Source organism: Topomyia yanbarensis, chromosome 1 (genome assembly GCF_030247195.1).
Source record: "Topomyia yanbarensis strain Yona2022 chromosome 1, ASM3024719v1, whole genome shotgun sequence".
Taxonomy (NCBI): Eukaryota; Metazoa; Arthropoda; class Insecta; order Diptera; family Culicidae; genus Topomyia; species Topomyia yanbarensis.
The window spans coordinates 63,765,671-63,779,448 of NC_080670.1; the positions used below are offsets into that span (position 1 = coordinate 63,765,671).

At 49.9% G+C, this 13,778-nt stretch overlaps 1 protein-coding gene across 6 annotated transcripts in view; it reads right to left on the reverse strand.

Annotated features, from left to right (window-relative positions):
- Positions 1–13,778, reverse strand: part of LOC131677804 (probable serine/threonine-protein kinase cdc7) — a 197,458-nt gene that overhangs the window by 79,250 nt on the left and 104,430 nt on the right. For all 6 annotated transcript variants that reach the window (XM_058957855.1, XM_058957849.1, XM_058957852.1 and 3 more), the window contains exon 3: positions 1,506–1,599. In XM_058957855.1, the coding sequence (XP_058813838.1) occupies positions 1,506–1,599 (94 nt within the window). The remainder of the gene's footprint in view (positions 1–1,505; positions 1,600–13,778) is intronic.

The following is a 13,778-nucleotide window of genomic DNA, read 5'->3' on the forward strand; positions in this document are numbered from 1 at the left end:
TCCCCACCGCATTCGACAAAGTGGTTAGGACAAATCGGCTATAGAAGCCGCTGCTAACATTTGCATTTGCGCAGCCACTCGGTGGGGTAGGAAAGTGTACTTTGAAAACGTAAAACCTGACGAAGAGGACACAAAGCGGTGTGCGAAATTTGTTTTTGTTTGTCTTTAGAGCCATGCCATAAATGAGCGAATTTCACTTTCAATCGACCGACCAAACAGACGAAGACGCAAACGTTGCGCGTTCGATGTTTGCTGAAAGTGAATTTTGCCGGCTTCGATGAGGCAGGTGCGTTTGGAATGTCGTACACTTGCTGACTGCAATGTAATTAGCGGCACTAAGGTTCGTCGCTTTCTGCCGATTGAAATCGTTCTCCGGGTTTAACTCGATTTTTGATCCGTAGATCTGTAAATCTTAATCAACGGTAGCAAGCACGAGAATCAGTTATTTAAACACTTTTCATTCGACCAATTAAGATCTGGCTAAGTAGCTGATATTTTTCTTAGATCATTAAGGGCAGCCATAAACGAATTAGTTGTATGCGTCTCAGACGAGAATACAAGTACAAGAATCAATCGATGTTGATTCCAATTAGCACACCCATCTACAATGGTTCTCGTGGCTTCCCATTTTAACTTGCGGAGCTTCCTACTCCAGCTCTCGAAATAAACTTCCAAACCGTGCCGAGCGGATAGATTTCACACCATAAAATCTAACAGTGTTTCATGCGAAGTTCCCCTTTCGTGATCTACTTACAACCGTACCTTGCTTCCATCAAATATTTCCCTTTCTTCGTTTGATGTTTGTACTCTTATAGAGCGTCTGTTTTTCTAGCTCGATTAAAATGAGCTTAAAATTTCTACAATTATTTTAATGGTTTAACGGATCTATTCGGTTCTCTTTCCCTTCTCTAACCTTTGCTAATTCAACACACTGGCAGCAGTGTGCATCACCCTTGGTGCGTTACATTTCCAACTGATTTAAACGAATCTGCCGATCTTTCGCTCCCCTTTCGCCAGTGTTCTCAAGTAGTAGAGGAAAACAATGTAGATTTCCCAAACGAAAAAAAACTTCGCAGTTTTGAAATTGTATTGGTTGTGATCATATTGGCTATTTCGTTGTAGCTTCCAAAAATGCCCGATCATCCGCCGTTACCAAACCAGTCTTACAACCCGAACAGCAATGGATGAAAAACAAAACCAAGCCGTAAAACGTAGCAAACTTTGGTTTTACGGAATAATAGGCGTAAATGTGGAATATGGGAAAGCAGAGACCCTCTGGCTGATGTTCGATCGGAAATTGTTCCACTTTTCATTCCCTCGGGGACCCAGAGGAAATTCTGATGGAGGAAGAAGAACCCAGTTTATGCACGAAAGTGGGTCGGTGGTCTTAGGCCTCTTTCTCAGAAGGGGTCAAACCACGTGCACACGTGGTGCTGGCGGGAACGAAAATGAAGTCGGAAAAGATTTATTCGTTCCCATATTAGAGAAGGAAAGGAAATACTTACGCCCACGCATATTTGGATGCATTTCGCTTGCCGGTGAATAGTGGTGACAGTTCTGCTCGTAGTCGGATTAGGGTTTTCACTTTGTCGGCTTCCCCTGCGGAAGAAAAGAGAAATAAAGATAGAAATATTCAGTCAAATGCTGGGACATTATGTATATCTTAGTCATGATGAAGTTATTAAATTCAAGCCTTTTGGTTTGACATCGGAAACATAACGTTCCAATGTAATTGATTCAAATAGTCGGCTCCGATTTTGCTGACATTGTCATAGTAAAGATATCAATCAATATTATCAGGCGCTCATACTGTAGCACGACTAATTTTTAATAGGGAGCTATGTAATGATAAACTAAATAAGGGACCAATCATAAATTACGTAACGCTTTTAGGGGAGGGGGGGGAGGTGGTACAACAAGTTGTGACATGTTGTGACATAGGGGGAGGGGGAGTTAGCTAGATCGTTACGTAACATGTTTTGACAGAAGAAAAAAAAATTTCTTGGAATTTGTTACGTAATAATTCAATATGTCCAGCAAACTTTTTTTCATAACCGTTGTGTGTCCGACGCGGTACCCGGGCACCTTTTTAAATTTCAATTAATTAAATTCCTATGTTTTATCCATAGCTGGACATTGAAACTTTGTGACATCTTAGAACTTCACTAAGTCAAGCTTTTGAGTTAATAATATTTTTGATATAGTAAGGGTGGTAGTGAGGAGGGGCTTCTGATTTTTTTTACTACGTAACAGGCCGACGTGGGTACCCGGCTACTCACAAAACTAAAATGCCCATAACTAAGGTAATATCCAACCGATTTCGAAACTTTTGGCCGTTTTGGATTCAGGAACTCATCCACTTTTGGACTTGGTAAAAATGAATCGGGTTACTTCATTCGGTTCCCGGGAATCCGGGTTTCCGGAAGCAGGTTCCAGTGCTGTGGTACTATTTGCGAACTTCAATGGAATACTAGCAATATGGGTATCAAAATTCTTGGAATTGCATCAGTAGGCTGTATCTATCGGTTTTGGAACCATTTGGTGATTTGACCCCGGAACGGACATTTCGGAGCAGGTTCCCGTGGGGCCGTGAGCGGCCATTCCATTCCAATTCCATTTTTCAAATTGCTATAGGGTCCCGTAACAATAAAAAACAGACTTCCGAGACAATTTAAAGAATTTTGATACTCATATTGCTAGGACATGATTAAAAGTTACATATCATATCCTAGTACTGGAACATCACTCCGGAAAATCCGGATTACCAAAAACCAGATCCATTATTCCGGTTCTATTGTACAGAATCAAAAAGTGGACGAGTTCCTGAATCCAAAACATCTAAAAGTGTCCAAATCGGTTGAAGAAAGTCATAGTTATGAGCATTTCAATTTGTGGGTACCCGAGTACCCTCGTTGGCCTGTTAAAGGTGTTTTTTTGTTGGACACATAACTGATAATTATTCACAGACAATTTTCTATCCTAAAATCGGCAACTTTGACACAATTTGCGAAATTTTGCTTATGGTTTGGCGAATCAATGTCTGGCACTATGCCTATATGAGGATTTTTGTATAGTTCAAGGCGATTAGTTCGCAGCTCAAAAAATATTTTGATTTTGATTTCGTTTTTGGATAAAATGAGCTGGCTGCCAAAACTGTGCCAGTTACTGATAAAATGAGTTTAAAACACCAGATTCATAATTTTTAAATATTTCCACTTTAGTTGTTTTGAAGCTTATAAAAATCGCATTTTTGAGTCTATTTTGGTTTTGAGACACCGATGCGCACTGTATCTGTTAAATATATGATGCCAGCACACTTGGCCTCTCAACAATATTAGATACGACGCCACCCATCGCCTCTTTTTTCCGGAACGCTTACTCGGTTAGAGCCTCGCAATAAAACATTCGCTATAGTAATAGTTCATTCACGAGTATGCCAAATATGCGAAATGGTTCCGAAGAATCAGACCTATAACCACAGTATTTCTTTCTACAGCGCGCGGTGATGAATCTGGACAGAACTACTAGAACATTTCGTACCGTCTGTGACGTATCGTGTCGAACTATGTCCGGTATCTCGTTGAACAATGTCCTGCTTCCTGGGTCCACAATACAGAACAAATCGCGTCCGATTTCGAATCTGTCAGTTCGTAATCTCTTCGAACATTGAACAAATAAACCTGAGTCTTCACTGATGAGTAACTAATTCTGCATCGTCACCTACGCCATAAGTAGTGCCTCATTTCTAGCAACTTGGATGCTACAGAAGCTCGCCTCACAGTTGTGAACAAACGACCAATCTATTTTAGATCAGTTGCAATTTCGACCCTTTTGGACATAATTTACCCGATTATTGTAAATGCGGAAATTAGAATTTCTGGACACTCCATTTCGACTGGGACATAAATTTACTCGCGAATGGCAGGGATGATTTGGGATCCATCTATGGCACATACAATATAGTTGCAGTCGAGAACTGTTGATGGGCCCTGCTAAGTTCACCTTTTGATCTCCAAGTTCACGCCTCGCGCTCTGCATAGCTCGACTCCCGTCTACGCTTCTGCATCAAGTTCAGCACAATATAGCCTCAGAATCAGTGCGAATACCTCATCGACTGGATATCTGCAACCACTTCGCCATGGAAGACGTCCGTAGCCAATCGAACGGCTGAAATCTTTGAGATGTATTCTCACGCCATTCGGAATCTTTTTTTTTTACAATGGAGAAGACCTTTACGTCCTAGCCCAGTACACGTGCTATTGGTAGGGTCCAATCTACCACACGGGGTGCACTGGGGGCGTGTCGGGCTCGAATGGTGACCAGCCATTAATACCGACTAAACTCCATTGGGCTCCGCCATCATTCCTCCCAGGAACTACCTCTCGGTATTACTTCTGGGGGGATGGCTGTACTAAATGTACTCATTCACTCTCACTCACGCGTTCATACATCCTGCATGAGGCTTACTTGGGTGCTCTCTCAATCTCACTTTGATTCACTCTCAAACACTCCCACATAGGGTTGCCACCCCTCCGGGTTTGACCCGGAGACTCCGGTTTTCGGGAGCGATCTCTGTGACTCCGGGTTTCACATCAATTTCTCCGGGTTTGGTGGGAAGAATAATATTTTTATTTTTTTGGAATTAATTGATTCTTTACAAAATATTTAAAAAGTCTAAATTAACTATTACTCTGGTTCAGTTTTTTTTTCGACTAACCTTCGTTTCAAAGTGGCGAAGATGAGTTCACCAAATATTGCTGATTTCTTTCACAAAGCAATGAATATGAAAAACAAATCAAATTTACTACAAATTAAGGAAAGTAATATTTCGCTATATGCTACAATTGAAATGTAGCATCCTACTAAGTCGCTCAAAATGATGTAAAAAAGTCATTTTGGTGCAATTTTACCAAATCACATCACTGTTAGTGGTGCTTATCACCCGCTGCACCAAGGTATGGCAGATTTATCCAACTGACTAGGTCAACATCAAACGAGTTCTTCTCGTGTTGCTGCTACTCCTGTAGCAACCTTTAACTGTTGGCTAGGGAGGTGAGTTTTGCCCTTTTGTTGTAACCTCTGGTGATGAATAACCGACACCACATAGTGCTTAGTGCTAGTTATGGAGGAGAGCAATGTTCGTTCGACTTATCCTCCACAGCGAGAGTTGGTGCTTTTGTATTCTTGGCACTTAGTAGGGGAAGTGAAATATTGCACCAGATTAAACCAACAAAATCGTTCATAAATGTGAAAAATTTACAGCTTTACTGTAACGTAGTAATAAAAAGCGATTAAAGTGCTCTAAAATGCCGAGCAATCGCTTTGATTCCAATTTCCGTCTAGTTCCACTCAAAATCCACCACCCCCCAGGTCAGTGAAAATCTCCGGGTCAAAGCCTCTCCAGAGGTGGCAACCCTACTCCCACATGAGGCTGACTTTTGTGCTCACCTTTTACGTTCCATGCGAGGCTGACTTGTGTGCTCACCTTACTCATTCCTTGCTAGGCTTACTTTTGTGCTCGCCCCACACAAACCATGTGAGGCTGACTTGGGTGCTCACCCTATCATCTGATTCACTCTCAATCGTGCCACTCTATTGTACCTTTGTCACTCCCCCTGGCATCCCATGTGGGACATTTTTCTTAGGCCCCACTTCTGACATACCATGCGAGGCTGACTTGTGTGCTCACCTTTTTCATTCCTTGCTAGGCTGACTTTTGTGCTAGCCTCTACCATACCATGTGAGGCTGACTTTTGTGCTCACCCTTAACATGCCGTGTGAGACTGACTTGGATGCTCACCCTTTCACTCCTCTGCCACGCCATGAGGTATCGATAGCTAAGTCCCAACATACTACGCTACGACCCTCCCGTCTTGGCATGAGGCAGTCCACTTATACGCCTATACACTCACTCTTCTGTCTTGCTTCGGGGTGGCTGGGTTTACCCCTTACGCGGTTGCCATTCGCTGCGCCAAACCTGCCTCGGCATGAACAGACCATTCACTCCCTTTTTTGCGCTTGGCCTTTTTCGCTCCAGCTAACCAATCACTAGTTAGCCGTGCCCGTCGTCTGTTGCTCGGTTCGCCAGATTACCTGTAGCCTACTGGCAATCTGGATGGTAGCAGCCGAGACTGCGTTCCACTTCTCCACCGATTGACACATCCGCTGAATAAGGGTATCAGGGGATGTGTCTCAGCCACAGACGTCAAGCATTGCTCTTCTTTCGACGTCAAACCGATGACATACGAACAGTATGTGTTCGGCAGTTTCGTCCACACCTGGGCAGTCCGGGCAGACTGGGACCTCCGCGTGCCCGAACCTGTGGAGGTACTGTCGGAAACAGCCATGGCCTGACAGGAATTGTGTCAGGTGGAAGTGAACTTCCCCATGGGGTCTTCCCACCCAGCTCGATATGCTAGGTATCAGCCGGTGGGTCCACCTACCTTTCGAGGAGTTGTCCCACTCACGCTGCCATCTGGCGACCGAGGTCACCCTGGTGCGCTCGCGGTCTCCCCTATTTCCACGTAGCTCAAAGCACTCCTCATCTTCCCGAATGACCAGCCCGACTGGCATCATGCTCGCTATCACGCAGGATGCATCGTGTGATACCGTGCGGTAGGCAGATATCACTCTGAGGCACATCACGCGGTAGGTGCTCTCCAGTTTCTGTAGGTAACTGGTTACCCTCAGTGCTCTTGACCATGACGGGCCGCCGTACCTGAGGATAGATACGGCAACGCCTGCCAGTAACCTACGTCTACTGGCGCACACCTTTGAGCTGTTGGATATCATTCTCGATAGAGCCGCAACAGCAGTCGACGCTCTCTTGCACGTATAGTCGACATGGCTGCCGAAGGTCAGCTTGTCGTCTATAATGACTCCGAGAGACTTCAGACTTCGCTGTGAAGTGATCGCGACTTCTCCCATATGGATAACTGCATGTTGTGCCGACTTGCGGTTGTTGACGATAACTACCTCCGTCTTATGATGAGCGAGATCCATGCCTCTCGCGCTCATCCATTCCTCCACCGTGCTGATCGCGTGTTCTGCGGTTAGTTCTACCTCAGGAATTGACTCCCCGTAGACCTCCAAGGTTACGTCGTCAGCAAAGCCGACGATCTTGACTCCAGGAGGGAACTTCAGTCTCAGAACCCCGTCATACATGAGGTTCTATAGCACCGGGCCTTGGATCGAGCCCTGCGGGACTCCGGCGGTAATCGGAACCCTATTCTGACCGGCATCAGTCTCGTATAGCAGTACGCGGTTCTGGAAGTAACTTTCCAAGATCCGGTACAGACCCACCGGTAGGCTAAGCTGGTGTAACGAGAGCACGATGGCATCCCAGCTTGCGCTGTTGAATGCGTTCTTCACGTCAAGTATCACTAACGCACAGTATCGAATACCTCGCCTTTTCCGTTGGATCGCTATCTCGGCAGTATTTATCACTGAGTTGAGAGCGTCCACTGTGGACTTACCCTTCCGAAAGCCAAACTGGTTGCTTGACAGACCGTCCGTACCTTCCGCGTACGGGGTGAACCTGTTGAGGATGATCCTCTCAAGCAGTTTGCCAGTCGTGTCGATCAGACAAATTGGTCTGTACGCCGATGGGTCGCCTGGCGGCTTCCCGGGCTTCGGCAACAGCACCAATTTCTGCCTTTTCCATCTATCGGGGAAACGGCACTCGTCAAGGTATCTCTGCATAGCTAGCCTGAACATGTTCGGGTTCGCTATGATCGCTGCCTTGAGAGCGTTGTTTGGAACTCCATCCGGCCCTGGAGCTTTGTTCATTGCTAGGGATTTAGCCACTGCGAGTAGTTCTTCATTCGTCACTGGAGCCACCATTTCGACCGTGCCCGCACTGTCTCGTAGTGCAGGTGGCCAGGGGCTTGTGGCTCGAGACGGGAAGAGTACTTCGATAATCGTTGCCAACCGGTCCGGAGACCGTTCTGGGGGTGAGGAGCCCCCTTTGGTCTTGGCCATCACAATCCGGTAGGCGTCACCCCACGGATTCGCGTTGGCACTCTCACACAGGTTGTCGAAACACGCTCTCTTGCTGCTTTTAATAGCCTTGTTAAGGGCCAATTTCGCAGCTCGAAACACTTCACGGCGGTTCTCTCTTGCATCCTCGGTGCGAGCTCTTTGCATCCTACGTCTAGCTCTGAGGCAGGCTGACCGTAGAGCTGCAATCTCGGCACTCCACCAGTATACCGGGCATCTACCGTTTCTTGGCAGTGTTTTTCTCGGCATAGTGGCGTCGCACGCGCGTGATAGAACAGCTACCAGCGCATCCCCGCTTAGACTGTCAGTGTTGGCCTCCAGTCCCAGGGCCGCGGTGAAAGCTTCGCTGTCGAAGTGATTGGACTTCCACCCGCGTACCTGACAGGGATCTCCCGCCCTCGGATGCTGCACACCATAGTTGATATTAAAGCGGATTGCTAAATGATCGCTATGGGTGTAGCCTTCGTCTACCCTCCATTCCATGCCTGGAGCCAGACTCGTGCTGGCAAATGTTAGGTCAATCCACGCCTCCACTCCGTTTCTACGGAATGTACTAGCGGAGCCATTATTAGCTAGCACAGTATCGAGCTTCGCAAGCGCTTCCATTAGCGCTTGACCCCTGCTATTTGTACAGCGGCTGCCCCACTCCACTGCCCAAGCGTTAAAGTCTCCCGCTATGACTACCGGTTTCCAGCCCACTAGGTCCGACGAGAGCCTGTCGATCATCTGGTAGAACTGTTCTATTGGCCACCTTGGTGGGGCGTAGCAGCTGCAATAGAACACACCATTGATCTTGGCAATCGCCACACCCTCGGCGGAGGGGTGTATTACCTCTTGAACCGGGAACCGTCCCGTTGTACAGATTGCCACCATTCCAGACCCGTCCGACACCCAATTACCGTTGCCGGCAGGGATGCGGTACGGGTTTGATAAGAGGGCGACGTCTGTCCTCGACTCCGAGACCGACTGCCACAGCAGCTGTTGGGCTGCTGCACAATGGTTAAGATTTAGCTGTGTGACGTTCACGGCTTCTTCTTATTTAACTCACCGAAGGGACACGAAGGTCCGCCCATAGCATGTTTATGGGCTTGCTTCTTAGCGGTGCAGATAAGGCACTTATGTGCCTTAGTGCAACCCCGCTCTTTATGTCCCTCCTCGCCGCAGCGACGACATAGTTTGCTCCTATCTATGCCTTTGCACTCGTAGGCTTTGTGGCCGGACTCAAGGCACCGATAGCACCTATCCACTGAAGGCGGCTGGGGTATGCTAATAGGGCATACCGACCAGCCGATCTTCAGCTTCCCTTTCTCGGTTACCTTTTTGGCATCCGCCTTCAGTAGCCTGAGGTAGGCTACTTGGGTGCCAGAGGGTCCATCTCTCAATCGGACAGAGGCCCGCTCGATTGTGACGTCGCAATGTTCCTTAACGGCTGCGACGACGTCTTCTGCGGTCGTGAACTCGTCCAGATGCTTGCACTGGAGAGTCATTTCCGCTCCTAGCGACCTGACTTGGGCGCCTTCTCCAAGGACCTCTTGGGCCAAGGCCTTGTATATCGCACTAGATTGTGCGCCTCGCTTCAGCACCAGAAGCATTTCTCCCGTGTTGGTGTGTCTCACGCTACGCACATTTTGCCCAAGGGCCGAAAGGCTTTCGGCCGCCTTCATCGACTTTAGGACATCGGCGTATTCGTCCTTGTCGGTTTTCCACCACAAGGCCTCGCCTCTGTCCTTGGCCTTCTTCGCGGGCCGCGGTACCTCCGGTGTCGGTGCCGGCTTTTTCTTGGTGACCAGCGTCCAGGGGTTAACGCCCCCTTGCCCCGGTCGCGCCGGGTTGCTAGTACCAACGCTCTGCTCAGCGAGGTCACTCTCGCCCTCGCTTACCTCAGCCAGACGGCGTTTGGCCTTAACGGTTGCACGCCGTGTGGTGTCGGTTTTGCACCCTCGCCTGGCGACTTCCTAGGCTGCTTCGCGTTCGACGACGTCTTGCAATTGCCCTTGCCCTTGCCTTTTCCCTTCGAGGGGAACTCGGCCGCCGCTTCGAGCGACGTGGCTGCTCCGTAGAAGGTGAAGGCCACTGTCTGAGTGCCCGTATCGACCTTCTCTTTTCCCTCCCTCTTGGTTCGGCAGTTTCGTCCACACCTGGGCAGTCCGGGCAGACTGGGACCTCCGCGTGCCCGAACCTGTGGAGGTACTGTCGGAAACAGCCATGGCCTGACAGGAATTGTGTCAGGTGGAAGTGAACTTCCCCATGGGGTCTTCCCACCCAGCTCGATATGCTAGGTATCAGCCGGTGGGTCCACCTACCTTTCGAGGAGTTGTCCCACTCACGCTGCCATCTGGCGACCGAGGTCACCCTGGTGCGCTCGCGGTCTCCCCTATTTCCACGTAGCTCAAAGCACTCCTCATCTTCCCGAATGACCAGCCCGACTGGCATCATGCTCGCTATCACGCAGGATGCATCGTGTGATACCGTGCGGTAGGCAGATATCACTCTGAGGCACATCACGCGGTAGGTGCTCTCCAGTTTCTGTAGGTAACTGGTTACCCTCAGTGCTCTTGACCATGACGGGCCGCCGTACCTGAGGATAGATACGGCAACGCCTGCCAGTAACCTACGTCTACTGGCGCACACCTTTGAGCTGTTGGATATCATTCTCGATAGAGCCGCAACAGCAGTCGACGCTCTCTTGCACGTATAGTCGACATGGCTGCCGAAGGTCAGCTTGTCGTCTATAATGACTCCGAGAGACTTCAGACTTCGCTGTGAAGTGATCGCGACTTCTCCCATATGGATAACTGCATGTTGTGCCGACTTGCGGTTGTTGACGATAACTACCTCCGTCTTATGATGAGCGAGATCCATGCCTCTCGCGCTCATCCATTCCTCCACCGTGCTGATCGCGTGTTCTGCGGTTAGTTCTACCTCAGGAATTGACTCCCCGTAGACCTCCAAGGTTACGTCGTCAGCAAAGCCGACGATCTTGACTCCAGGAGGAAACTTCAGTCTCAGAACCCCGTCATACATGAGGTTCTATAGCACCGGGCCTTGGATCGAGCCCTGCGGGACTCCGGCGGTAATCGGAACCCTATTCTGACCGGCATCAGTCTCGTATAGCAGTACGCGGTTCTGGAAGTAACTTTCCAAGATCCGGTACAGACCCACCGGTAGGCTAAGCTGGTGTAACGAGAGCACGATGGCATCCCAGCTTGCGCTGTTGAATGCGTTCTTCACGTCAAGTATCACTAACGCACAGTATCGAATACCTCGCCTTTTCCGTTGGATCGCTATCTCGGCAGTATTTATCACTGAGTTGAGAGCGTCCACTGTGGACTTACCCTTCCGAAAGCCAAACTGGTTGCTTGACAGACCGTCCGTACCTTCCGCGTACGGGGTGAACCTGTTGAGGATGATCCTCTCAAGCAGTTTGCCAGTCGTGTCGATCAGACAAATTGGTCTGTACGCCGATGGGTCGCCTGGCGGCTTCCCGGGCTTCGGCAACAGCACCAATTTCTGCCTTTTCCATCTATCGGGGAAACGGCACTCGTCAAGGCATCTCTGCATAGCTAGCCTGAACATGTTCGGGTTCGCTATGATCGCTGCCTTGAGAGCGTTGTTTGGAACTCCATCCGGCCCTGGAGCTTTGTTCATTGCTAGGGATTTAGCCACTGCGAGTAGTTCTTCATTCGTCACTGGAGCCACCATTTCGACCGTGCCCGCACTGTCTCGTAGTGCAGGTGGCCAGGGGCTTGTGGCTCGAGACGGGAAGAGTACTTCGATAATCGTTGCCAACCGGTCCGGAGACCGTTCTGGGGGTGAGGAGCCCCCTTTGGTCTTGGCCATCACAATCCGGTAGGCGTCACCCCACGGATTCGCGTTGGCACTCTCACACAGGTTGTCGAAACACGCTCTCTTGCTGCTTTTAATAGCCTTGTTAAGGGCCAATTTCGCAGCTCGAAACACTTCACGGCGGTTCTCTCTTGCATCCTCGGTGCGAGCTCTTTGCATCCTACGTCTAGCTCTGAGGCAGGCTGACCGTAGAGCTGCAATCTCGGCACTCCACCAGTATACCGGGCATCTACCGTTTCTTGGCAGTGTTTTTCTCGGCATAGTGGCGTCGCACGCGCGTGATAGAACAGCTACCAGCGCATCCCCGCTTAGACTGTCAGTGTTGGCCTCCAGTCCCAGGGCCGCGGTGAAAGCTTCGCTGTCGAAGTGATTGGACTTCCACCCGCGTACCTGACAGGGATCTCCCGCCCTCGGATGCTGCACACCATAGTTGATATTAAAGCGGATTGCTAAATGATCGCTATGGGTGTAGCCTTCGTCTACCCTCCATTCCATGCCTGGAGCCAGACTCGTGCTGGCAAATGTTAGGTCAATCCACGCCTCCACTCCGTTTCTACGGAATGTACTAGCGGAGCCATTATTAGCTAGCACAGTATCGAGCTTCGCAAGCGCTTCCATTAGCGCTTGACCCCTGCTATTTGTACAGCGGCTGCCCCACTCCACTGCCCAAGCGTTAAAGTCTCCCGCTATGACTACCGGTTTCCAGCCCACTAGGTCCGACGAGAGCCTGTCGATCATCTGGTAGAACTGTTCTATTGGCCACCTTGGTGGGGCGTAGCAGCTGCAATAGAACACACCATTGATCTTGGCAATCGCCACACCCTCGGCGGAGGGGTGTATTACCTCTTGAACCGGGAACCGTCCCGTTGTACAGATTGCCACCATTCCAGACCCGTCCGACACCCAATTACCGTTGCCGGCAGGGATGCGGTACGGGTTTGATAAGAGGGCGACGTCTGTCCTCGACTCCGAGACCGACTGCCACAGCAGCTGTTGGGCTGCTGCACAATGGTTAAGATTTAGCTGTGTGACGTTCACGGCTTCTTCTTATTTAACTCACCGAAGGGACACGAAGGTCCGCCCATAGCATGTTTATGGGCTTGCTTCTTAGCGGTGCAGATAAGGCACTTATGTGCCTTAGTGCAACCCCGCTCTTTATGTCCCTCCTCGCCGCAGCGACGACATAGTTTGCTCCTATCTATGCCTTTGCACTCGTAGGCTTTGTGGCCGGACTCAAGGCACCGATAGCACCTATCCACTGAAGGCGGCTGGGGTATGCTAATAGGGCATACCGACCAGCCGATCTTCAGCTTCCCTTTCTCGGTTACCTTTTTGGCATCCGCCTTCAGTAGCCTGAGGTAGGCTACTTGGGTGCCAGAGGGTCCATCTCTCAATCGGACAGAGGCCCGCTCGATTGTGACGTCGCAATGTTCCTTAACGGCTGCGACGACGTCTTCTGCGGTCGTGAACTCGTCCAGATGCTTGCACTGGAGAGTCATTTCCGCTCCTAGCGACCTGACTTGGGCGCCTTCTCCAAGGACCTCTTGGGCCAAGGCCTTGTATATCGCACTAGATTGTGCGCCTCGCTTCAGCACCAGAAGCATTTCTCCCGTGTTGGTGTGTCTCACGCTACGCACATTTTGCCCAAGGGCCGAAAGGCTTTCGGCCGCCTTCATCGACTTTAGGACATCGGCGTATTCGTCCTTGTCGGTTTTCCACCACAAGGCCTCGCCTCTGTCCTTGGCCTTCTTCGCGGACCGCGGTACCTCCGGTGTCGGTGCCGGCTTTTTCTTGGTGACCAGCGTCCAGGGGTTAACGCCCCCTTGCCCCGGTCGCGCCGGGTTGCTAGTACCAACGCTCTGCTCAGCGAGGTCACTCTCGCCCTCGCTTACCTCAGCCAGACGGCGTTTGGCCTTAACGGTTGCACGCCGTGT